Source organism: Electrona antarctica (assembly GCF_951216825.1).
Source record: "Electrona antarctica genome assembly, chromosome: 5".
NCBI lineage: Eukaryota > Metazoa > Chordata > Actinopteri > Myctophiformes > Myctophidae > Electrona > Electrona antarctica.
The window spans coordinates 24,992,132-25,019,728 of NC_136810.1; the positions used below are offsets into that span (position 1 = coordinate 24,992,132).

Genomic DNA, 27,597 nt, shown 5'->3' on the forward strand with positions numbered 1-27,597 from the left:
AGCGGCGCGTGCTGGGAACACCAGATTCGACGTGTTGTGAGCTTGGAAATCTGCTGTTTTCAGCATGCAGCACCATCGTTCAATGGCAGTAACACTGACTGTTTGTAACCAGTGTGAACACTGGTTACAAACAAAAGCACGTTTTTCTCTCTTATTTTCAGCACAGTACAACTACTACTGTAGGTTGCACAAGACAAGAGTTTAATGTTACGATTAGAACCATTTCATTTTCTACTGTGTACAGCACTAAGAAGACAACTGTCTTTGGTACTAATTCAGGTTACAGTGGATGTGGGATTGATCCTCCATTAAAGCCTCATCATTCAGCAACAGACCCTATTTGTCATTCATCGAATGTACAGTAAGCGGAAAGCAAAGAGGTGGTGTGTGGAGATTTGGAGTTGAAAGTCTACAGTTATTCATACTCTATAGTAGGACGGACGGTGTTTCTTGGCAAAAACAACTGATCTGCAATCTACAGTAATGTGTTGCATAAGCTGGAAAACTCGCACAATGTATGTAGTATTGACCACATAACCTTTTTTTGTTTTTTGTTATCCAAAAGTAGCACAAGCTTGTAGATCGCTTACCTTTGGTTGTACAACAAATGTTATAGGGCTTAACCACATGAACCCTAGCATCCCTATTCTGGGGCCACAATATGTTCAGCAAAGAGATGTGGTGAGGTGTGTACAGAGAAAAAAGGAGCGGAAGTATAGACTAGAGCCCCCAGTCAAGGATATTGAGATTTAAGTGCTTACGGTTAGACTGAAGTCTCACAGTTTGCTTTGATCATACATTATTTAGACTTATTCACGGATAGCCGGCCCATGCTCTCTCTCTCTGTTCATGCTTACTTCCCCAGCGCAAAGCATTCCAGGGTGATGTTCTGTCCCACCAGAGCAGTGGTGTCTGGGAACTTGACTGTGATGTCAGCAGGGTACTTCCGAACCGAACCTGGAAGTTGAAACACACACGTACGCGCACACAGGAACACGACACGCGCGCACATGTGCGCACGCGCACGCACACACACACATACACACACACACACACACACACACACACACACACACACACACACACACACACACACACACACACACACACACACACACACACACACACACACACACACACATGTATCAGACCTGAGGCAACAAGTAGCTGCAAGACTTTAATACATTAACAACCTGAACCCCATCGTCCCCCATCATCGTACCCCATGTTCTGGCCAAAAATAGCAGATCTACAAGCTCACAATGGATCGCAATTGGCTATTTTTGGTCGAAGAGATTTGGTGTAGACAGATTAAGTGGGCAAAGTACAGTTGTAACTCAAGTCCAGCTATAATTAATACTAAGTGGTTAAGATCAAGTAAAACAAATAAAATAAGACTGTCTGTTTGCCTGGAGACAGAAAATATGTAAATCAGGTGAAAGCTACAGTATGTCTTCATCACACACAAGCACAGCATGCACGGTTAAAATGGACCACATCACAGCCAGAGGGCGCCGTGCTCTAGTCAGTGGATGCAGACAGTCTCTCATGCAGACATGTGTTATGACTGCTGACTGGTCTCTGCTGCTGTAACAAGCAGCGCTGACCTCTTTAACGGAATGGAACATTCTAGTTCGTGTCCTGACCGCCATTCAGGATGTGTTTGCCACAGGTGATGCTTAGCCAAACTCAGGAATAACACAAACAATGGAATAATTGATGGGACTCTCTGGGAAGGGCCCCAAGGAAAACACTGTAACAGCTGCCCAGTTTGGCTCTCCTTCCTCAGACAACGCAGACCAGTAAGAATCATAATGGTCAGCGCTTCAAGTTTGCGGTCCTTCGGCTCTGGAGACGAAATGCTTTGTGATTCTCGTCAGCGAGCTGCGAGTCCTTCCAACACACCAAACATGGGACTGTTCATTTGACTGTGGAAGTGTCAAAATGAATTGCCATTTCCAGTGGTGGAAAGTAACTAAGAACATGTACTCAAGTACAATTTTGAGGTACTTTTACTTTACTGGAATATATACAATTTTCAATACTTTTACTTTACTTCATCTCGGAGACAAATATTGCACTTTTTACTCCACTACAATTATGTGAAAACCTTAGTTACTACGGTATTTACATTGAGGATTTGAAGAATAGTATTACAAAACCACTTCAACCCTATATATACTTCGTCCATTTGAAAATAGCCGTAAGTTCACCACGCGTTGCAAAAAGCGATGCGTGGTGAGCATGTAGATCTACAGTAGTGTTTTCAAACGATTTTTATGGGACACACTTTAATGAGTACTTTTACTTTTGCTACTTAAAGTATATTCTTATGCCAATACTTTGTACTCTACACGTCCAGAGTTAACCACTTCACCTTTACTCTAGAGCTAACTAGCCGATCTACAAGCTCACAAGGCGTCCCAGCGCAACGCGTTGTGAACTTGTAGATCAGGCTGTTCTCGAAGAGTGGAGCGCCTAGTATAGAGCCCTGGGGAACTAAAGTATATAGGGCTTAAGTGATTCAATGATTCAAGTAGTCCAGATTTTGTCATGTATTTATGGCGTGGTATGGAGTTTTGGGTGCCAGGCTGTCTACCATGGGAGGATTAGCCTATTCTATCCTAGATCGGATGAAAGAGCCAATAATAACACTGGGGAGGTTCTTATCTTACAAAACAATATCGGCTTTAGGATCAAAGAGAGGTCTTTAGGGGTGGGGGCGAAAAGCAATCAATACATCTCTGCAATACTGCAGAGTCACATCCTGGCTGCTTCCTGCAAGAACCCCTAAACTCACCTCTTCAACAGCAACTCCATGAACCCAAACACCACACCTGTGTCCTGACTGCTGCCACAAGCAGCACCTCGTCTTGGTCTTATCTTTAAAGGTGCTGTAGTGTGTACTGTAAGTCATTTTTATTATAGATTTTTGTCAAATAGTTCTATATTGGGTGCAAACCTTATCCCATGTCTGACTAGTCTAAACTAAGTGTGCACCCCTCTATATTACCATAGTAAGCTTTGCTAGAGGAGACCCCCTGTTACTGAACAAACACTCTATACTAGCAATGGTTACCCTCAAAACCATTGCTATAAACCTTTCAACAAAATGGTGTGGTTTTGGTGTTTTAAGCCTTAAAACCTGACCTGACCTGAGTTCCGATTCTAAAAATGTCTTCTACATCCTGACAGTTTTCTGAAAAAGATATGTTTCTATGTCAGTCGTTCTATTATTTTTCAATAGCTAAAGCATAACATAATGCTAACACCAAAAGGGGTTCCCGCCCAAAATGGGTTAAAACACCAAAAGGGGTTCTCGCCCAGAATGGGTTTTAATAACAGAGATGCTAGAGGCCGAACAGGACGTGAGGAACAGGGAAGAAGAAGAAGAGGGCCACTGACGTTCGGCCAGGGGCACGAGGGGGATGAACTTGGAGAAGACGCTCTTGGAGATGGACTGGCTGGAGACGAAGCACGAGTAGTTGCCGCTGTCCTGGATGTCCACCTTGGAGATGTACAGGTTGCCCGTGCTCTGAGAGACGAAGCGCCTCTTGTCCAGCGGGATGAAGATGGGGAACTCGTTCAGCATCCATCGGAACGACAGCTCGGCTGCACAGGAACACACGTACGTAGGGAAGCAACAGTTAACTACACTCAAATATGTATACAGTATATAATTTTATCTTTGCACGACACACAGGGCTCCTACAGTACACATTGGCAATTTCAAAATTCCATACTTTTTCCAGACTCTAATTTCTGGCCCGTTGTCCATATATTATTTTACATTTTCCATACTTTTCCAGGTATGGAAAAGTAAAAGAAATTAAATTCCATACTTTTCCATACTTGCGTATAAAAGTATAAAATAGGGCTTAAGTGATTTTTAAATTAAGGAAATACTATAAAAACGTGCTTCTCAATTATTTGATTATTGGGGGGAAAAAGTAATCAATAGAATAATCACTTAAAAAAGAATTGATAGTTGGAGCCCTACATGATGAAACCTACCCATCAAGGCCGTGGTGTACAGCTTGGGAGAGTAATGACAGCGGCGGCGACGCAATCTCAATTTTAAGAATCTGAATGCAAGGTGAACTACTGTATAAATAATGCATTTGTTTGGTGTTGTTTGTTATTCAAGCAGCCGCTGACCTTTCAAATAAAAGCGAATGTATCATAATGAGAGGAGTGACGCAGTCACAGGGGCATCAGTAAACACTTTAACTTGCTAATTCTGGAACTGTGGCAGAGGGAGGTAACCATGGTTTCCACTTGGCTGCGTTTTGGATGGATTTGCATGAACCTGAATATGAAAACGTTTTCTGGTGCTGTGCTGGTCTTAATAGAGATGTGTTTGATCATGATTGAAAGGGCGGAAAACAGAGACGCACAAGTTACGGCAAAATGAGGCCACACACAAAAGTACAGCCGTGTGTGTGCGTGCAGCACACCTAACACTCAAATATCCGATTTGTAAAGCTTTGTACAAACATTGCACAAGGTAGATATGACATAAATAATTTAAATACACAAATCCTATTGCTGACCTAAACAAATTATAGCTGGTACCGATAAACAATGTTCAAAACATGGCATATCCTTGTCATCCACAAGCACAGGGATAATGGCTGGGTTGATACTGAGCAAGGAGCAATAACATACATGTTGTCCTGATCTGGACTGGAGAGCCCAGGGTGTGGACAACAAGGTGGAAATAATTAGATAAAATATGACATTTGTGTTAGTTTCACCCAGCTGTGTATTGTACAGCTGAACGATTATGAAAAATAATTGCGATCAGCTCAATTAGTTGCCATCAGGCGATTATATAAAAATTGTAACAGGCCTATCTTGCTTTTCTTACTCAGTAAAATCCTCATTGTTAATGTCCATTTGTATCCATTTTTTATGCTCTCAGTTAAATCAACACTGACAATTTTATTATGGGAAGAAAGTATGTATGGAAGGTAAAAGTGTCCACCCCAGCTCAATGCAATGTAGAATAGAAGATACCGGTAAGCACAACTACCCTGACATGTCAGCAATAAAATAATCACATAATTGTTTATGTCTGAGACTTGGACCATTCAAAAAAGGCAATTCCGTCCCTTGCCAGTAGAGGGCATAATTTCATTGGATTTCAACCTCAAGAAGACAGCATCTCTAGAATAACAACCATTAACTACTGTATGGGAGAGTTTGTTGTTAAATTGGATGCTATTAACTAAAACAGTTATGCTGGGCAGACCTATTGTAGCATACAATTAGTTAATAATTATATGCTACAATAGGTCTGCCCAGCATCATATCGCTGTATCATTAGTGTGTCCAGTACAGTACATACCTGGGTAATGAGGTGGTGGGGCGCAAAGCAGCACTGCCCCCTGCCCCTCTTTCACATAAACTGCTTCCCTCTCCTCTGATGAGAAGAAATCGAGGTCTGCGAGAGAAATGGATGTGGAATAATTGACTGTCAAAATAGGGTGGTTCACTGTCATGTGAAAGTTCTTTACGTAAGTTGTGTAAAAGCCTTAACTGTCTTTCAAAGTTCATGTATTCAATCACGGGTTCCCACAACGTGAGATCTGGAAGACCCCCAGGGGTCCTCCAGGGCGTCTCCCAACTAAATAACCTGTATTTAGGAACCAAATGGACGCTTATGGGTGTGTAACTCAGATAGTGTACGAATGGAACGGAATTAACACATACGTTCCATTTGCACACTGAGAGTTAAAGTTAAGTTAGATCAGGGTCCCAGAGATCAAAATCCTATCAACATCCTGAATGATCCATTCCAGAATTCCTCGACAATACTCTCACATGCCTCATTCCATCCTATTTAAAGATGGAGTGCCATGACTTTTTTACTTTTTCTGTTTTGTATGCATCTATGGAGTTAACATTACTCTAATAGACCCCCAGGTGTGGTTAAAATATTGAAATATGTATGTCTTCCCTGTGTATATTTGGTTTCTCAAAAGGCCAAATCGAGGCACAGGTCAAAAGGCCCAATCGAAATGACATTGATATAGTGATATCACAATATCATCATCCCCTCCCTTAACCCCTCCCGCTTTATCATACAACAACAGCTGTGGGTGCAGCTTCAGTTCAGGTGGATCACCACCCATCACCCACCATCTGGGTGTGGCCCAGGGCTCGAAATTGCGACCATTTTGGATTTGAATTTTGAATTGTAATCTTCTAAAAAATATAATTGGGAGCACCAGTTCCACTGCAAATAATTACTGTGGTGCGCCTACAACGGTCGATTGTAGAAAAACGGGCACTCTCTGACATCCAACTCCACTGCCCCTCTCTGCTAGCTGTACTAGCACTTGATGCTAACCAATGTGTGAAGTGTGTAGTTAACTACTCTTTGACACAACAGTACGGGACAACGTTGAACGCTGCATCGCACACATTCCAGAGCGCCTCGGCTTGCGACTTTCACCATGTGTCAGAAAGTACATTATTTCAAGCGTTCAGAATTCAGAAACAACTGGAGCGTCTAGCCAGCTAGTGCTACGGACTGTGTGATTGTGAATGTGAAAGAGAAGGAGGCGGACTGGCGCATGTGTGTGTGTGTGTGTGTGTGTGCGTGCTACATTAGCTAAAATGGCTTAATAGAGTTGGACCGTTCAAATTTCTACTTCGCCACGCCAGTTATGATTAAACTTTAGTCCCGGCTGCCCGTGCAATCACAGTTCTCCTAATATGCATGAAAGTGCCAACTGTGGGGCAGCACATTGTTTGAAGGGCACGGTACATTACGGATTAGAGGGGTCACACTCGGGACACTCACATCCGAACAGGACAGTGGCGTCCCGGCTGATGGTCGTGCCGTATATGTTCTCGGCCAGGCAGGTGTACTTCCCCACGTCTTTGCTCTTCACGGGGTTAACGATGACTAGGTTGCCTCCCATCAAGCTGTAGTGGTCGTCTGCGGACATGTCGATGTCCGAGTCGTCAAGCCTCCACCTGAGCACAAACAGAGGCGTAGAATTAGGGGTTACGGCTGATTTACACTTGGTTTTGAAAATAACAGATCTACAAGCTCACACTGCCACGTGCTAAGGCGCGTTGTGAGCTTGTAGATCTGATTTTTTTAAGTGCGTGGCACCAATCCAGCACGCAAATAAATACAGACCAAGAAAAGAATAACTTCCATAAGTCTGTGCAAAATACAGTATAACTGATTATGGCAATAAAGCACATTTGCAAATGATTAATTGTGCTTGTTTTAACCCACCCGCAGCTCCAGATGGGTGGGGTAAAACTCACATTAAGGAGTTCACATGAGGAGGACAAATACGATTTCTGCAGGGTTCATTGTTAGTAAAATCAAAGTATATTAGCACATTCATTATAGCCCTTCCTGTGCTGAAAACGCCACCCATCTGGTATACAGTAGTATATGGCTCTTGGGCAGAAACCACGTATCTTCAATACCATAATTATATATATATATATATACTGTATTAGTTTGTTTTTTGTTGAGTTTTTTCATAAATGAATGCCCTATTTAATACTTCATCATGACAGTATCACGTACAGTAGATATCTTCACAATTTATGAAAAACAGGGGAAAACTTTTGAAAAGTTTCACATATATTTCCGACATACTATTGGTCCGACAGTCATTAGACCGACAACCTAAACCCCTAACCTAACCTTAAGTGAAGCACGGCGCAACGCATGTCGGACCAACGCAGGGAGCGACGGTGATTTCCGCATGGTGTGTCGGATCTGCGTGTGCACCCCGACATAACCAACATTGGGTTGCCAGGATGCAAATCATCAGGTGGGGTTGGCAAAAGAGCCTTTTTCTGTTTGGTTCTCCCCATGCCCCCTAGGGTAGGTACCCTCACAAAAAACATGCAGTAATCAGTCCAGTCACCTGATAGAGGCGAAACTGGTTGGAATAATGGAATATATATACAGTATATATATATATATATATATACACAGTATATATATATACACTGTATCTTCGCTGAAAATAACTGCCGACCTACAAGCTCACAAGGCTTCGCAAATGTTTTCCCCATGCACGATACGGACACTGGGATTTAAGTGGCTAATATTGTTGCTCTCAACTGCAGCAGATTTGAGTATAATACGTCTGAAAACAGTGCTTGAGTATAGAAGTACAACAAGGTCCTTTTCAGCATCTCATTCATGAGCTCAGAGGCGTATAGCTGACAGCATGGTAGATGAATGTATATGTAGACAACATCAGCGGCTGTCCAAGCTAATTCCCTCTCCCCTGACACCCAAATCATGGGCTCTGCGACAGTCAAACCGATTTGGATGATGTGGTGGAGAGGCAGCATTTACATACATTTACATTTAAATTGAAATAGATCGTCAAGAAATTATTTTTAATTTTCAGCAGCGCTGAGTGAAATGAGATGGAGGCACGGTGGCGATGTGTTGATGTGCTGACTGTCGCGGGCCGTGCCAACATCATCGTTTACCGCCAGGCTTTGTTGGCGTGTCATATTTTGGTGTTTTAAGCGTGTTGGGGAAAGTAACAAACACCTGCTGTGGGTTAGTGATATGAGTTGTTGACAATTACAAAAACAATATAGCAAACTATTAAAACTATTAAGAATGTATGATCTCTCTTCTGATCATGCATTGTAGGGACCATAACAACCATACAAATACACACACACACACACACACACACACACACACACACACACACACACACACACACACACACACACACACACACACACACACACACACACACACACACACACACACACACACACACACACACACACACACACACACACACACACACACACACACACACACACACACACACACACACACTGTGGAGGGGACTCTCAGACCGGGTGGGAATGTAATTAGCAAAGGACTTAACAGCAGTCAGTTTAAGGGTTATCACTTCACGGCCTTGCCACACAAACACTCACTCAATGGTCTGGAGTCTGGAGTGTGTTAGACTCCAGACAGAGGGATGGTGAGAGACATCCAGTACTGTATACAGTAGCACAGAGACACTGAGGGTATGGGAAACATATGTTACTTGTATGTGGCAGGTGGGTTGGCTCTGGCTCGGCAGTTCATGGTGATTTTGGCCTCGGGCGACTCCTCGGGGTAGATGGTGTCCACCGGCTGCTCGTCGAACACCGGCCCGTAACCTGGGGCGTCATCTGCCGACAACAAGAACAAACACGGTCGCGGGTAAACGACCGGCCAACAACCAGGGTGAGAAAACAACACATAGGACAGAAAACATTACACCAAGACAATACAAAAACATGAGGTCCACACTGTATACAGAACCATCCTATCGGCGGGGCAGTTTGTTTAATGGCTGAGGGGACAAAACTCCTACTGAAACGGAACTTTTTCCATGGCAAGTTTCTGTATCTTTGTCCTGATGGCATGAGGTTTAAAAAGACCCTGGGAATCCTTTTTGTATGAACTTTGACTGTGCTATCTACCTGTACTGTTAACAATCGTGTTAATAAAGTATTCAATCAATCTACAGTATCAATCAATCAAGACATGAGATGGCAGCCTCTGTCTGCAATTCTCAGTTGAACTGTTGGGCCTGATTTATAAAATAGCTGATCTACAAGCTAGAGTACAAGCTTGCAACGCTATGCAAAACTACGTATAAATCAGGCGTAAGGGTAGACATAGAATTATGCTGGCTAGACTCTGGCTAGACCATGCACCTGTAGGGTACGTTATCTTGTACAGTATCTTTGGATTTCACACACACAATCACACACACAAACAAGCCCACACACACACACACACACACACACACACACACACACACACACACACACACACACACACACACACACACACACACACACACACACACACACACACACACACACACACACACACACACACACACACACACACACACACACACACAATGCTTTGTAGTTGGTGCCAAATACTAGCCCGAGTTGTAACTATTATAATCCTTAAATCCATGCAAACTCTCTTTCAGCCACAGATTGAAATAAGCCCCTGCTATATTCCACACCTTCAGCATCATGCTAGTCATAACAACACTAATAAGCCCCTGCTTTACTCCACACCTTCAGCATCATGCTAGTCATAACAACACTATGCTCGCTCATAAATAAATGAGTACAACCACAGTAAGTTCTGCACGTATTGTACTGTATGCTCATTTTTCATGCCATTGGATCTGCCATCGTCAGAAGCTATTAATGCAAATTATGCTAAATTGGAGATGATAACTTTGCTCTGTGTAATCCGAAGCCCATTCCAAATGTTCACCTGTCATTCTCAATGTTGTGTCTAATTAGTATGCGTAAACAACACAGCGAGAGGCAATGGCAGAAAGTAACTAAGCACATTTACCAAAAAAAAGAAAATACACAATTTTGAGGTTTTACTTTCTTGAGTATTTACTTCTACTTCACTACATCCTATCGTCCCTTTTTTTGCACCACAATTATTTGACAGCTTTATTAGTTACTTTGGAGATCTAGATAATTATTTTTTGGCTTTTCTGCCTTTAATGATGGATACAAGTGAAGACTGACATATGAAAGAGTGAGAGAGAGACGGGGAGAGACATGCAGCAAAGGTTGTCATGAACGGGACTCGAACACGCAACACGCTGTCAGGCCAGAGCCTATAGTGTGGCAGGTTGCGCCTGGACCACTAGGCCAGCTGGTGCCCCTACATCTGCTACCTTTGATGCTTTCGTGTGACACTGACTGTAGTATGTATGATCAAACATATGGAGATAAGAGGTTTCTGCCCGACAGCAACGACACCCTGCATGACACACACAAACAACACATTCAATACGCCCCAATTAGGCATTAGAACAACAGACAGAGATCATGAGCTGTGTCATGAATAAGACATACACATAATGAACACACAATGTACACCCAATGTACACACAATGCTAGGTCATGAATAATCAATGAGGTGAAATGTTCCTGAGCTCTGATTATTCTCCCAGATCAAGTGCGTGTGTGTGTGTGTGTATGCGTGCGTGTGCGTGTGTGCGCGTGCGTGTGTGAGTGAGTGAGTGAGAGAGAGAGAGAGAGAGAGAGAGAGAAAGAGAGAAGTATGTGCAGGCATGAAAGTACTGTGCATGAATGTGTGCATGACAGTACTGTAGTACTGTAGTACTAACAGTACTAACTGTAGTACTAACAGTACTAACTGTAGTACTATACTAGCATATATATATATATACATATATATGCCCCTAAAACCTCAGGAGGTATAGCGTGGCCGCCTGGGAACCTTGGAAGTGTCCTTGAGCAAGACACAGAACCCTTGTTACTGCTCCTGATGAGCAGACTCAGTGCCTTACGTACATGGATACCTCTGCCATCGGTGTGTGAATGTGTGAGAATGTGATGCATATTGGAACAGAGCAAAGATTGGAGCAATGGCACTAATTTACCAGTTATGAGTATGTATTCACAGCCGCAACCTTGACTGCAAAGATCTTGCTCTTCAAAGCAGCATTATTGTGCTCTTAAGACATTCATCCCAGTTAGGCATGCATCAACGCCTAGAAGATGCATTCACCCAAAGGCTGACATGTCACCTTGAAAACCCAGGAACAAAGTAGTCTATTCTTCCAATATCCTGCCAGCTGAGATCAGCAACACATTATACGTACTCTTATTCACTCCCATTGAAAGAGCGATATATTGCTATAACAAAAAGACACTCGCTTATCTGATACGCATTGACCCTGGTGGTAATGAAGATGTTCTGACACGGAAGCCATCCTTCAGCAGTTAACCATGCGAGCGCTTGACACTAATGCAACTGCTTCCACTGAGATGGCATTGAGCTATAGACACACTAACCAAGGGAAAATTATTTATGTCCAAAACCTGTATTTGGAGTCTGTTCAACCAAACCTCTGTGCTCTTTTTTTACATAAAATGTTAATAAATAACAACTTTGGAATATCAACAGGCATATTAATAAATAACAGGTTTATTCGAATAGTGTCATTTTGAGTATCCAACATCTATCGCGATGAATGGATCGGTACAATAACGTTTCCAGCCATGGTGAGACTACATGCGGTTATCAGATGCTGTTTTATAGATTCAAGAGAACAGAGCATATGAGAGTGGTATCATCAGAAAGGATCAATAAAGTCATGTATACAGGGCCTGAAGGTGCTATGGGATGCACACGCAGATTATTAGACAAACCGACGAACAGACATGCAGAAACAACGGTTGGACATGCGCTACCTGTCACAGTAAACCTTTCCCCGTGGCTTCGTTTCATTGGCTCGGCAGCAGATTTGAACTGGAAACACATGTGAGGGTGTTTTCGGTTCAAACCTTCAGCCGAGCCAATGAAACAAACAGCCATGGGAAAATGAACTGGAACAGGAAATGTGCCAGCCTGCCACCTTCTGGACATGTGTTGCTTTTCGATGTGTACAGCTGTGTAATTTTATAGAGGTATGCCATGGGCAGTATTATGCGTGTCTTAAGTACCAGGTCTTATGACTTAACTTAAGACCTGGAGGCGTGGTCAATGCTGTTTGGCTATTCTGAGTGGCCAAATGGCATTGATCACGCCTCCAGGTCTTAAATTAAGTAATAAGACCTGGTACTAAAGACACGCATAATACTGATAGTATCTAAAGACTCTGTGCACATCGAAAAGCAAGTGATTAGAAAACAACCTGTGATATGTCTTCTTTTATATTCCTGAACCGATTATATGACAAAGGTCTCAATTGTTCATAATAAATAATGTTTGTTATGAGCTGGTCCAGCCGGCTCCATTCACTGCCATATTCATTGAACTTCTGGTGTGAGTTGGCTCCCATGAAAGCATCCATGAAAGTGTCATGGCGCAGCCCAGTCACGTGACCATTTCCTTTCCTTCTCAAAGCTTCCTTGGGACTGTGGTGATGCCCAGAGCCCATAGTATCAGTGATGGCATAGCAAGTGAGCTCTACCTACTAACACAGCTTTTTCTGTCAATGGCCCAACTTCATGGAATGAACTCCAAAACTCTTTAAAACTGAGCTCCGTCAGTTCAAAGGAATGCTCCAGAATATTTTTCACCGTGATTGCTCCTGCTTCAATTGATTTATTTTACTCGTGGTTGTTCTGTATAAAGTTCCTTTGTAATTTACCCTGATTTATAATGTTGTGTTTGATGTATTGTTTTGTGACTCTATTTTGTGTATTGTAACCTCGGCTATGTTGAAAATGAGGACTTGCCCTCAACTGTATTTCCGAGTATAAATAAAGGTGAGAAAGAAAGAACACGACTCCTCTTCTCAGTGGTTCTCAAGCTGTATTAACACATTTTGCTGGGGACCGCCTGGAACCCCTTCAACGACCCCTGGGGGTCCCCAGACCCCACTTTGACCCCCACTGCTCAACATCAACAGCCTTAACGAAAGCATACTCGTAATTATTGAAATGAATAAAATCCAAAGACCACAACGGGGACATATACATTGAAAGAAATCTCTCTCACGCTCTGGTCAAGTCAACCACGTGTGAACAACACTCGGCACTGATGTGAATCCCAGCAGGGCCTCATGCATTACTGCTGCCTGGGAGGAAATTAAACATGCACCTCATCCATGAAATGGGCCATTGAGGACCTCACATGAGGACGGCATGTTAAGTGAGAAACAAAACAGAGAGAGAGAGAGAGAGAGAGAGAGAGAGAGAGAGAGAGAGAGAGAGAGAGAGAGAGAGAGAGAGAGAGAGAGAGAGAGAGAGAGAGAGAGAGAGCAGTAGAGGCATATATAGGTTCTGTCAGTGATAGAAATGTACAGAAAGGCTAATTTCACAATCATATTATTGGAATGTAATTAGTCATGCATTAAAGATACCGGATGATTTTGATTTACTGTATATGCTGCAGAGTAACTAACTTATATAATAATATTAATCATATATTGACGGGTGTTTCGTATTAATAATCTAAGTCAACTATAGCAACTAAAGTTGTCAAATAATAATAGTTGTGAATTAAAAATAACAATAATTACCTCTGAAATGTACAGAACAGAACAGTAGTTTGGTAGAAGTACTATAAAGTATAAAGAACACTAAAGTAACTAAAGTACCTCAGTAAGTAACAGTAATTGAGTAAATGTCTTATTTTCCATCACTGCAAGTGGGAGAGAACACAGATATAAAATATTGACGAGGAAATTTGGTGAGAGGAGACCAAGTACAGACCCCCACGTTTGGGGGCTGAAGTGGATCAAATTCAACTAAAAGCGCAATACGAATGCATTCCATTACATTCTTCAAGCGTCCTTCTTCAACAAAAATACAGCACGGTGGCATTTAGTGTAAATTCTCCACAACATCAAAACACCCTCAATTTGCTACTTGAGGAGGTTCCTTTGTAGGTGATGGAGTGGAGGAGTCGGTGTTGTATTCAACTCTCATGGTCACGCAGTGTTTGTGAATGGAAGTTTGGTGAATGAGTCTTTCTCTAGGACGAGGGCGTCCACAGCAATGTCGAACATGTTAAGTGAAATATGAATGTGACACATGGAGCAGAGGGAGCGAGTTAGTGTGTTAATGGCACAGTGCTTCTGCACAGTAAAATCCTCAGTGTTCATGTACATCTTGAGTGCAAGAAATGGACTCATTTGGGCCAGTTTTTACACTCTGAGTTAAAATGGACCCTTGGGGGGGGTGCAAATGGAGCCCGTGTGGGTCTTCTAATGAGAGATGTGACAGATGGTAAAAGTGAGTTTTAAAACGGGCCACAGAAGATAGAGCTACTGCCTGGAGATACAGACACCCCCCCCCCCCTCTCTCTCTCTCTCTCTCTCTCACACTCTGCCTATCTGTCTATCTCGCCAGCAGTTATTCTATCCTCTGAAATTACTTTCTCTCTGCCATCACCTCCCTTTCCCTGTCAATCTCTCTGCCTGCCTTTTCCTGCTTCATATCACGTTCCCTCAAATTCCCTGTCTCTCTCTCTCTCTCTCTCTCTCTCTCTCTCTCTCTCTCTCTCTCTCTCTCTCTCTCTCTCTCTCTCTCTCTCTCTCTCTCTCTCTCCTCTCTCTCTCCCTCTCCCTCTCCCCCCCTGTCTCATCCCAAACGTAGTGGGATGATTTTTTTCTCTCCTCTTCATCCTCTACTGTTAAATCCTCCTCTCGTCCTCCCCTTCATCTGCTCTCTTGTTCTCCTGCTCAGCTTCTGCTTCCGTGAGCATGCAGACTACAGTATCTCTATTCTCCCTCATGCGAGGGTGTCTGTCACTTGCCTAAAATAACTGAACTACAAGCTTGTGACAAGGCGTTGCGTGTCTCCCTCAGCATCCATCGGGGGTGGACAGTAACTCATCCAGTGACTCTTTACGGTAACTGAGTAGCTTTATTCAAGTACTAATTTTTGTGACATTTCGAGCACATTCTAAAAATAGGCATTGTACGAAAGTACAAAAAAAGTACATTCCTGATTTTATAAGCTCACACTGTGTCTAGGCCAGGACAACAGGTTGAATGTGGTTAAGTCTGTATGACTGTGAGTCTGTTTAAACTATGACAAGTATTACCAAGAAGCTTGTGACTAAATACGAACTACACAGGTTCCTGAAAAGTAACCGTTAAACTTTTGTACATTCATGGCGTCCATCTGACAGCGATGCTATAAAAGTTTTACCACCAGAAAAACAGCGAAGAGAAAAGAGAAAAACTTCAGTATTCCAGAAAGATGTTCTACTATGGTTTCTTCCCCCATCTCTGCCTCAGTGACATCTTTAACGAAAAACCACCCATTTCCTTTCCCTACATACACTCATCTCTTCCAGCTGTCAAGCTCACCCTGTACACTTTCTGAGTTTCTGTACACATACAGAGAATCCTGTTGTTTCCACTTCGCTTCCTTCCTTCCATCTCTCTGCTGTGTCGCCCCCACACACTGCCTTCCCTTCTCAAACATCAAATCCCTCAACTCTGGGATACACTTTCCCCCCATGCATAACTCTTAACTCATTGGCTGCCAGACTTGGCCCTCGCCAGACACCAGATGGCGCTCCCTGCCACGGCTGCAGTCAGATGTTTTACTCTGAAAACCCCAACATTCACCTCATTACTAACCCTACGCCTAACCCTAACCTCACAGGGAAGCCACGGGTGAGTCTTAACCGGCCGCATACTGTATGTATGTCGGACATTACTAACCCTACGCCTAACCCTAACCTCACAGGGAAGCCACGGGTGAATCTTAACCAGCCTTATACTGTATGTATGTCGGACATTACTAACCCTACGCCTAACCCTAACCTCACAGGGAAGCCACGGGTGAATCTTAACCAGCCACGTATGTCGGACTCTGTCGCTTTATCTAAGTTGTTTGCGGTTGGCACAAAAATAGTGGCGCAAACAGGATTCAATCCCAGGAGGTGTTGGTTGGGAGTCTCATGATTAGCGAGGCAAGCCACTGAGGCCAGTGCTGAGATGGGGCAATGCCCAACTCCTGTCAAAAGAAAGAAACTCCGTCAGAAGGGGAGGGGAAGGGGAGGGGAAGCCTCGCCCCGGCTTCCCCTCTCCTTCCCCTCCCCATATTTCTGGCAGAAGCCCTTCACGGGTGATTTCTCCATTCTGCGCCTGTTTTACCGCTATAGCTATAGCAACCCACAGCAGGTACAGAAGAGTGTAACATACTGCATGTATTTACCACGACACGATGGCGCTGTAGCACAGACTACCTGTTAAGGCTCATTCATAGTCTGGTTTTTCGGTGGTGAGGTGACCACCGCTCCGGTGGTGAGGTGACCACCGGAGCTGAAATAACGTTGAGCGGTGGTGAGTAAAAACAGGGAGAAGGGCTGGGGCGGTGGTTTGCTCTTCACCGCGGCTCATGACGTCATGTTGTAGTTCGGTGGTCACCTCACCACCGAAAATCCAGACTATGAATGAGCCTTTACACTCCACTGTACTCCACACTGTGATATAGTCCCGCGAGATCCAAGATGGCGGAATAAACAAACCTATTCAGTATTTAAGTCCGACATCATTTTGTAGTGCTACGTTAAGTCCGGGTCCAAGTGGCACCAGCTCCCGTCCGCATCTCATTGTAAATAGAATATCTAAACGTGTGAATCTTTTTACAATGATGTTATTTTTCAGAAAGGAAGCCATTGAGGGTTAAAATGGGTCTTAATGCTTCCAACTCGAGTAGAATTATTAATGTTTGTCCATGACAAAAAAAATATATGATGTGGAGACAATAAAGACTATTATTATCATTATTATTAAAGGTGGTAACAGTCCATTTGCTCAGTAAAATATTTCGGGGGCATATTTAGAATGTTTGCAGGCTTGTTGAATCTAGTTTGCATTAATGAGGATTTAATTGACACAATGAAATAAAATGGCGATAGTATTCAGTGTGGGGCAGACGGCCTGTCACAGCCAGATTTGGGAGAGCAGCGCAGCTTTGTTGTTGCGAGGAAAGTGGTAAAATTAGACTTTCGTGGTTGTTTTCGTCTCAGATTTAGTCCGACGGAGCGTCACAGTATAACTCTATGCCTGGGGACACAAAAGCGACACGTCACAGCTAAAATACTGAATGCTGATACACACGTCCTGTGTTTATTGATATAAATATTTATATTTATTTATTTATAAAATAATACAAAGAGTAACATCATAATAAAGACACAATCAATCAATTATTGATAAAGGTCAGACGTATACACCCTATATACAATCATCCTGCCTGGTGACGACCAAGAAGACACTGTCTGTCAGTAATAATAATAATAAAGTACACAATACAGACGTATACACCCACAATCTGCACCCTGCCTGATGCAGAACCAGAGAGTAGCAAGGTACGCCTAGTTATGACATCAATGTCATTAGGCTAGCTCACCATACTGGAGTACTGTACGCACGCACGCATGGTGCACACACGCATGCACGCATGGTGCACACACGCACGCACGCATGCCACTCTCTCTCCCACTTACTCGGTATCCCTCTCCCTCCCTCTCCCTCCCTCGCACGCACGCACGCACGCACGCACGCACGCACAATCAGAGGCCCTGCTGGAGGTGTCCATGCAGGGACAGACTTCATTATCACACATCCTATTCAACAAAAAGCACGTCGGCCACTCATTTGAATATGAAATATCACAGTCTGCTATTCTAGGAGCAGTCTGTCTTCCCCTGCTATCAGCCTATGATGAAACATCAATTATTCATCAAGGTATATTACTGTATGTAGGTGTAATTTTAGCCGTGTGACTATTGCTTGTTTTGCGATACTGTACAATCATCAAACAGCTCTCCATTTCCTGCAGGCTATTGCTTTCTGTTAGTTCATTGATTATTTGTACAGTAACGTGCTTTGATTGTACGGTATTTCATGCACATGCTCATGAACAATTTGAACCCTACCGTCCCTATTCTGGGCATGTGATGACAGGCAAACAGTAGACGACAATAGGAGATCCCCAGTCAATATAGCATATAATAGGGTTTAAGTGGTTAATAGCAACATTTCAATGCCAATATTTTAACTCCAACGAACTTCCTCTAGACTTTGCTGCGTATTTGGGCATCCCCGCCTCTAAATCTGTTTAGCAAATTGTTCTGTGTCTCCCTCCAAGTGGGACAGCGAACATATCCATGCTGGAGGCAGCGTCAGGCGCCATGTGGCGATGATTACCCCCAAAGTCCCAGAGCTACATCATGGCTGCTCCACAGACTCGCTACCAAGGAAACAAAGTTCCAAAACAGTGGCATTGCTGTGCTCCTCAACTCCTATTCTGCTGCTGCACCACGAATTTTGAAAAGGTCTCTAAAAGAAGTGAAGAGGTTGCACAACAGCCACAGGAATGACATTTGGCAATGATGATGCAAGCCTGACGCTGTGCTAACTCTGACTTCATCACAACCGCTGTCAGCTCATGTTATATGCTCCAACATGACGGCTGTAATAGAGCAGACCCATTGAAATAGGATAGGCCAATTCTGAAGGCACGACTGGATTTAACCCAGTGAGCCCTATAGAACAAAGACAAACAATGTCTTTTAATACTGAACGGCTGATGAAATCGCATCAGTCTTACAGTATTATGGGGAATGACGGGCTAAATGCTAAGCACTTGGCTAAAGAAGGGAAAGTCTGCATTGTGCTCCCAGCTACTGTATTAGGTGAAGTGCATCATGATACAGTGTGTGGTCGGTGCATATAGACTATTGTATGTCTTCTCTTTGCACCCTTGCACATTAAAGGAGAGTTTCATGCTAGAAGGCATTCTTACCTTTTGTTGTAGTTGTTAGTGTCAACAGTATGTTTAGCGTCACACTTTATTCCATAGTAACGCCGTTGCTGTGTTACAGCCGTAAAGCGTGAAGTCTCGTCTGTCGCGAGACTTCGCGAGCTCCATCCACTTGCATGGAGCTCGCAAAGTCTCGCAAAGTCTCGCGATAGATGAGACTCATGAGACTTCACCCTTTACGGCTGGAACACAGCAACGGCGTTACTATGGAGTAAAGGGTGACGCTACTCTAGTCACGCTACACATACTGTTGACATTATGAAGAATTAGATTTTCGAGCGATGGAAATAAGCAAATTAGAACTAAAACCCAAAGCATTGAGGGCTTATGGTGGGGTAGGGGAAATGCATTTTTGCACAAAATAACACCTGGACCACTTTGGTGGTCCACAACTACAACGAAAGGTAAGAAAGCCTTCTAGCATGGAATTCTCCTTTAAGCCACAGTAGCATCTGCTCACAAATTCAATAAACGCAGCAACACACACACTTGTAGCCTGCAGCCCTGCCGTGCATTTGTGTGACTCATTATGCAAACGTACTAGCCTTGGACAAGACTAGACTGCAATTCTGATATTTTTATTATCTCTTCTTGGTCAAAGCCACTCCCCCATATCCACTGGATGCTGCATGTTTGATTTCTCCATACATGTACAAATTTAAAATATACAGTAAGTATGCAAGCCACAGATGTTACCCATCAAATCGGGTAACATCTGAAACATTACTTACTTAATTAAGTAATTAATCCTGTCTGTGCCTGAATGTCACAGGATTCCTCGGGTAGTGGGGGTGCTGTTGCAGCAGCAGCAGCTGAGAGCCGGTATTGCATTCAATGGAAATTAAGAAATAGATTGAAATCCAGGCACAGTCGGGATTAAAACTGATATTTGAATAATCCAGAATATTTTAGAACACAAGCGTCCCAATTCGATGGTCTGGCTTGAGGGGTGAGCGCTTTATATTTAATATGTGTGCATGAAGACCATTAAATGTGGAGTATTCAGTGGATAGTAGGTGTTCATCAATCAAGACTGACATAGATAATACAATGTTAGAATAATACAGGGAGAAAGAGAGAGAGAGATTTGCTTCTTCTAAAAATGCCAGACACTGGTTCCACTGGTTCTCAACATGGAGTCTGGTGTCTGGGTTCTTGAGGCGGTTCCATGGGGCCCCCAGATAAAGGACTGATAGTCTGAACTCCAAGAGTGTATGGAACCAAAAGGACCCAATTCAGGTCAGTTTGGTTGCATCTGTTCACACTAACTCAAGAGTTAAATAAACAGTTTTTTTACAGTAAAGATTGGAGTCCCAAATACTAATAAAAAAAGCATGCAATGCAATGCAATGGCCTAATGCATAATCAGTCCATGAAATTAAAAAAGGTTGAGAATATTACCATACATAAATACACAATATGCTACCCCGGAGCATAAGCAGTAAAAACAAGCTTTACCTTGCATTCTCCAAATGTAAGTCTTGCTGGAGGACTGCCTCTTTATATATTCCTCTCTTGGAGAACAGTCCTCCAGACAGAATGTCATTCTCATGCAGGTGGTGTACGCTACGATGACAAAATACTCCACATAAACATTTCCCTGGCTGTGAGCCTGTCGAAGAATAATTAGGGGTCATCTGGAGTGAAGACAGGCGTCAGTGCACCCCTCTTTGTAGAGTGTGTCCCCGCTGAAGTTTCCCAACGTGCAACAAACGTGATTGGGATTTAAATGCGTTGCGGTGCATCTTACTGTATATCAATATATATAGCCGGTGGGGATAATGTATTTTATCCCTGCTTCTGGTCAGACGGTGCTTCCTTTTGGGAAGTGTAGACTGACATGTTTTATGAGAATCAGAATCAGAATCAATCCAGTAAGGTGGGTGAAATTCTTAGTTGTGAAGGCTCATCATTGCAGTTGTAAAGATGGAGAGAGGAGAGGCTTAAAGTGCATGATATATGACTAATCTGCATAATACAATTAATGTGACTACTACAGTGCATAATATAATAAGTCATGAATGTACGTGTATAAAAAGGAGAGATGAAACCATTTGGACCTGGAACACCTATTCGTTGTTATCCCAGCAAGCACGGTCAGGACCCGGACGAATCAGTGACGTCTCAATTGGGGCCAGATCAAGTCAAACCAAGACTAGTCAGATTTGGCCCAGAATATCACCTGATTTCAACCAAAAACAACCCTGCCCATGAAGATGGACGTCCTGGGTGAATCAGAGAGAGTCTGATTGAGGCCAGATCAAGTCATATCATAACTAGTCAGATCTGTCCCAGAATATAACCTTATTTCAACTACTGTGACATAAATCCTACAGGCCTAATCTGTTTCCACTGATAACGAAATTGTTATAATTATAATTTTGGTCAAATCACGTATTTTTCATTGTTGTTATTTCAAATTTGATTATTTGCCAGCCCACTATCAACTAATTTGCGTTGATTTACAAGCTGTTGTTAGATTAGCTTAGCTTTTCACAGTAAATTTTATGGGGGCAAATTGCTGTGAGTCTGTTTTCGCCTGCTGTAGCCAGTCAGCGTATTCAGTCTCTCACAAATGTGGCCAGACGTAGGTGTGCGTGTGCAAGTAGGCCTACTGTAGGCTTGTTCTCTCTCCAACATCTGTCAAAATACATTATACACACTGATTTACATTGGTGAAGAAAATCTGAACGTTATGGTTAAATTAATGAAGTTTGTTACGGGGGTTTGGGGATCCTGCCCAGAAACACAGCAGGCTAGATGCAATTCAGGATAAATTTAAATTCCAGAGCCAATAATGACACAGGTTTAGCAGGAGTCCCCAGCTAAAACCATGGTGTTGGCAGGTATGAGTCTAGGGGCTCCATTTTCGTCACCGCTAAACCCCTTATCCCTAAACTTCTATTTTGCTAAACATTTTTGAATAGTTAAAATGGCCAGTCGACAAGCTCACAACGTGTCAATGTAGATTGGCTGGTTGAACTATTCAAAAATGTTTTGCAAAATAGTAAAAAAAGGCAAAGAAGTTTAGGGATAAGGGGTTTAGCACTGACGAAAATGGAGCCCTAGGTGTCCTGTTGACGTCCTGGAAATGACGTAAAGATCATCCCCATATGAGCTGTGATCTGGCTTAGTCCTGAACGTCACTGGAGGATGTTATCATAACATCATCACGACGTCATTGTGCTTGCTGGGATACCGTTCAGGTGTTGTTATACCTTTCAATCCGGGAACACCTTAGCTGTTACTATATATAGCTTTTTAAATTTTATTTTTTAATGTGATGTTTTCAGAAAACTTAGGTCAGGATTTAGAAGGCGTTTTTAGACCCGACTCACCGGAGACTCTGCCGGTCATAAAATGATTGGCTTAGGAATGCGACAAAAAGCTGTTTTGCTGCCCGCGCAGCCATTCACTTCCTGGTTTACGGGCCGACAGTCTTCCTTATTTACTCTGAATATACACTGCCTCCGCGCAGATGGATCATAACGCCGATGTTCTGTCCTATTTCATCATGCATCTCGTTTAGAATATTAACGCTTCAAAAGAGAGTTTTACGACGACGATGCAGTAAAGGAAGATTTCACCTCCCGGTTTTGGGGGGAAATGAAAGGCGGGTAAAATCTCTCTCATCTGCTTGGCACTCTAGCACCTTTATTCAGAAAAAATCCCAAGGCACCCAAACTGTTAATAAAAACATGTTAACCACATGAATTATTTAACCCTATTTCAGGCACATTTTCACATATAAAAAAATGTGTGCCTTTTTACGCATTCATCAAAGCACAGCAGCTTTTTCACTTTACTTTGAATTGAATTTATTTCAACTTGAGACGTCCAAGGTGCTCCTCCAAAAACTGGAGGCACACAGAGCAGCATAAACGCAAGGCGCACTGCAATGCAAAGGCTTCACTGGCATAACAGACGCCCCCGGCTGCTAACACGCATCCTGTCTGATCAGGCCCGACTCTAGAGGTAATCGGCCTAATGACTATTCATCCAGCATCCATATGCACATTGTAGTATAATGTCTTTGGACAATTAACCACTTAAACCCTATATCCGTCATTGACCTGGGGTCCCACCCCGGGGGGTCTGTACTCGGCCACCTCCTTTTTTGCACTCTGTGCCAAATCTTTATCAAAATGGGAGATTTATAAGCTCACAACGCATCGCACCGCAACGCGTCATGACTCTGAGCTTGTAGATCTGCTATTTTCACCGAAAGTTCACCTACCTTTCTATTACCCATCTCTGTTATAGGATTAATGTGGATCTGCGAAAAGCAACAGTAGACAGAGACATGACCCGCAGACAGATTTTCATTAGGCCGCTGTCATTGGGAGCCCTGCGAGAGGGGAAGCCGTCCATCAGTGCCAGTCCCCCAACTAATCCTGACAGGCAGATAGTGCTGCTGCTTCTAACACCCCGGGGGACGGAGTGGATGGGGCGTAGCAGAGCCGCAACCGAAGCCCCCACTTGGACTTGACACACTTTCCTCATTGTGTGTTTTGTTACAGTTACTTTTACGACAGCACCAAGCAAACGCTGAGCAACCGGGAATGAAGTGTGCATGTGTCTAAAATAAGGAGGACAACGGTGGAGAGAACATTCACTGGCACGGAACGTGTCGGTGAATACAGAAGAAGATGCCGTTGTCAAACCTTTCTTTTCTTTTTTTTTCTTTAAGTTATTTTTGGGGAGCTTTTCTGAGCTTTTATTTGACAGTTACTGTACAGTGGAAGGAGGGACAGGAAAGACAGAGAGGCAGCAAGGGTGCAGCCGGCCTGGGATTCAAACCTGCGACGCCCTGTCAGGAATCAGAGCCTATGTGGTACTTCCGTATAACAATTAAGCTACCGTGTCACCAATGACGTCAAACCTGTCTTTTTTGAGGGGCGCTAGCCCTTCCTATGCACAGCTTTGTGTGCGCTGTTGAGCTTCACACTGTGCACAGCTGCATTGATGGGAAGCTGAGTTTTTAGCAGCCATTACGTGATTTTAGGTGTGACAGTACAGTACAGTACAGTACAGTACAGTACAGTACAGTACAGTACAGTACAGTACAGTACAGTACAGTACAGTACAGTACAGTACAGTACAGTACAGTACAGTACAGTGAACCCCTGGGGACCCCCGCATGGTAACTCTGTCATTTCTCGACCGTTTCGGACGCGGGGTGGCTCGCCGGACTGGGCCGGCACCTGGCCGCGTTTCTGTGGGTCTGGAAGTTCCAGGGACCCCCCCGGGGATCCCTACACGGAGTTGCACCACTCACTTTACACGGGTGTGATTTTTTTGTTATGATGAACCACTTAAAGGGATAGTTCACCCCCACAATGACTTTGTTTCTATCGATTACTCACCCCATGGAGACTTGAATTCAGGGATATTTTTAAAGGGGGATAGGAAATAGAACAAAGGGGGGAAAAACAACTTGAGATCACACCAACCAAAACTACGGTGCTGAATTGGTGCAATAGAACACCTGACATGGGAGTGGGGTCTCATGGGTGAAATATCAAGCAGGGAATTCCTTGAGCTCTGTGTGAAGACTGAAGAAGACCAACGTCTGACAGACTGATATCAATTCCAGAGGGTCCCTAAAATGTTTTTTTTCTGATGAGAAAAACACGTTTTTAATTGGCACTACAGTTATTGAGAAATGTCGATCCGGAAGCATGGTGGCAATTCTAATGGAAATGAATGGTACTATATCAGCTAGCCAGGAGCCTATCTGTTCACCTCCTACTTCCTATTGTGACTCTATCGCAGTTACATCTGTGCACAGAGACACATACTAACTGAAAGCAATTCCAAGCACACTTTTGTGGCTGTGTGTAATGTTTTTATTCAGAAAGCATATCCTGTGATTAAGACCAAATGGCAAACAACCCAACCAAACAAGCACCAAAGATGAAAGAGTGTTGTGTCTCCAAGCAGACACATAATCCTGAACGACATACAAAGTGCAGGTTCCGAGTAAATGACATGAGCCAGAGTCACCAAAAGACAGAATGGTCCCATATTAGTAAAGTGCTACAGAGTGACTAGGACAACAGGTAAACGTCACACCTAGCATATATGTCTACATCTAAAGTAGATCTACTATTTTTGTTCACCTATATTATGACATGCCCAGGAAAGGGACGGTAGGGTTCAAGTGGTTAAACATAATGTGCATGAAATACTAAAGTCTAAACACTGGGGATTCATCAGTGGTTCTTCTAAGATCCAAAGTGTTTTCAGATCATTGCTAAAGGGAACCTTGAAGAGCCTAGACTCCACACCACTTGAGAGGGTTTGGGGGGGATTTTCAGTAAGTTTTCCCGAAATGTCTTTGAAAAAACTTTCATCAAAGAACCTCTAGTTTCATTGATGCTTCATGAAACATTTCGTAGTTTTTAAAAACGTCACAGTTCATTGATGTTTCCTTCATTCCCCCAAAACCCTCTCTCAAAAGCTTTTACATTTTTGGGTGGGTGGGTGGCTGGGTGCGTCTGAGCACGAAAACAGCATGGTTGTTTTTCACCACCTGTGCGCAACCTAACACACACACAAACACACATGCACATATTAACTGTATATATGGTGATTTTGGGTGTGTCAGTACAGTACAGTACAGTAGAGGGTACAGTAGAGGGACCCCAACACAGTAACTCTGTCTTTTCTCAACCGTTTCGGACGTGGGGCGGCTCGCCGGAATCAGGCCGGCACCCTGGGTGCGTTCCTGTGGGTCTGGAACATCCCCCCCCCCCTCCCACACCCCCACACGGAGTTGCACCACTCACTTCACGGGTGTGATTTCTTTTTCATTGCACTGCTCAGGGACATTGAAGGTCGGGTTGTAACCTCACTGTCCATCAAATGTCCTGACATATCATGTATTAATAAATGGACACAATGATTTTATGCCCAGTCACATGAAAGTTCACAGAGGAACGCACTGTATTTCACTTCCATCACATTTGCTCTCACTTCTCATGCAGAAAGTGGCTGACTCTCTTTGCTAAATCGCTGGTTCTCCAATAGACAAAATGTACTGTAGGCTTAACAAAAGCTATGTTTCTGGTGTGTGAAACATCTGTAATTGCTCGATGGAGCTTGCACAAAAACAATGTAATGAGATAATAAAGTTGATTCTGATTTATTTAGTATAAATTCTGTGTAAAAAAGAACACAATATGTCAAAAAGAACACATCTGTAAGCTAAAGTTTGTAAATGATGAATGGTGCATTTCTATAGCGCCCTTTTTCCCAGGGTGCTTTGTTTTTATTGTGTATTATACAAGGATCCACTCACACATTCACACACCGACGGCGGAGGAGGAAACCATGAAAGACACCAACCAGCTCATCGGTAGCAACAAGGAGGCTTCAATGTCTTGCTCAACGACACTTCGACACACCGCCAGGAGGAGCCGGAGATCGAACCGGGAACCCTCCGATTCCAATACATAGATCAGTTCTTTTTGGCAAGCTAAAGTGTTGTATGATGGAGTATAAATTATGCTAAGCAGCTTTACGGTAGAGTACGGTAACTAGTCTTACCTCCATAGAAGTCCCCATACATGGATGCATCTGAAACAGAGTCAAAGGTATTGAAATGTAAGACATTGCACAGTATACAGTATGTACAGTATAAGTACGTACATGTAGTGTCAACTCAGTCAACGTTAATCTTTTATGTTCTCCAGTGGATGCCTCAGCCCCGATTTACAGTTACTGTATGCAGCCAGTTCAAAGGGCTATTGAGAAAACTAGATCACAGATTCACATACAGTATGAAAACATGTCTCCTTTGAGTTGTGGCACGTCTTTGATCAAAAGTCTTTTCAGACTATTTGAATAGCTGCAAAATCCAGCTGGCTGCTGCAGACAAGCTGCCTTGGGTGCTGAGGTCAAACACACAAGGGACTCCAACGCCCCTCACAAGAACCAGCAGTGCAAAGATCAGAAACATTCAAGGCTGCCCTTTGATGGAAGGTTCGATTCTACATGTGCCAACCGTCGTGGGACTGACACATCAATGGGTTTCTGACAGCAGCAGGAGAAAAGAAAGAAATATAAGAGAGACAGAGACAGAGAAACTGTAGCATGAAATGCGCAACTTAGCCCCCCCGGTGATCTCTAAGTTGCACATTTCATGCTACAGTCTCTGTACTGCAAAATGGTAATTAATAGCTGTGTAATGCTAATAGGCATAAGGACACAAGGGTAGCATCACTGGTAGTTCAACATTACTATGCACTGGATCCAGGGCATTGTCTG

The 27,597-nt window shown here is 43.3% G+C and overlaps 1 protein-coding gene across 2 annotated transcripts in view; it reads right to left on the reverse strand.

Moving 5' to 3' along the window:
- Positions 1-27,597, reverse strand: part of cntn1a (contactin 1a) — a 129,139-nt gene that overhangs the window by 39,548 nt on the left and 61,994 nt on the right. For both annotated transcript variants that reach the window (XR_013790036.1, XM_079501352.1), the window contains exons 3-8: positions 26,878-26,907; positions 9,072-9,198; positions 6,812-6,987; positions 5,351-5,446; positions 3,406-3,612; positions 858-957 (exon numbers count right to left, since the gene is read on the reverse strand). Coding sequence is in view for 1 of the 2 variants with exons in the window: in XM_079501352.1 (XP_079357478.1) it covers positions 858-957; positions 3,406-3,612; positions 5,351-5,446; positions 6,812-6,987; positions 9,072-9,198; positions 26,878-26,907 (736 nt within the window). In the remaining variant the exon portion in view is untranslated. The remainder of the gene's footprint in view (positions 1-857; positions 958-3,405; positions 3,613-5,350; positions 5,447-6,811; positions 6,988-9,071; positions 9,199-26,877; positions 26,908-27,597) is intronic.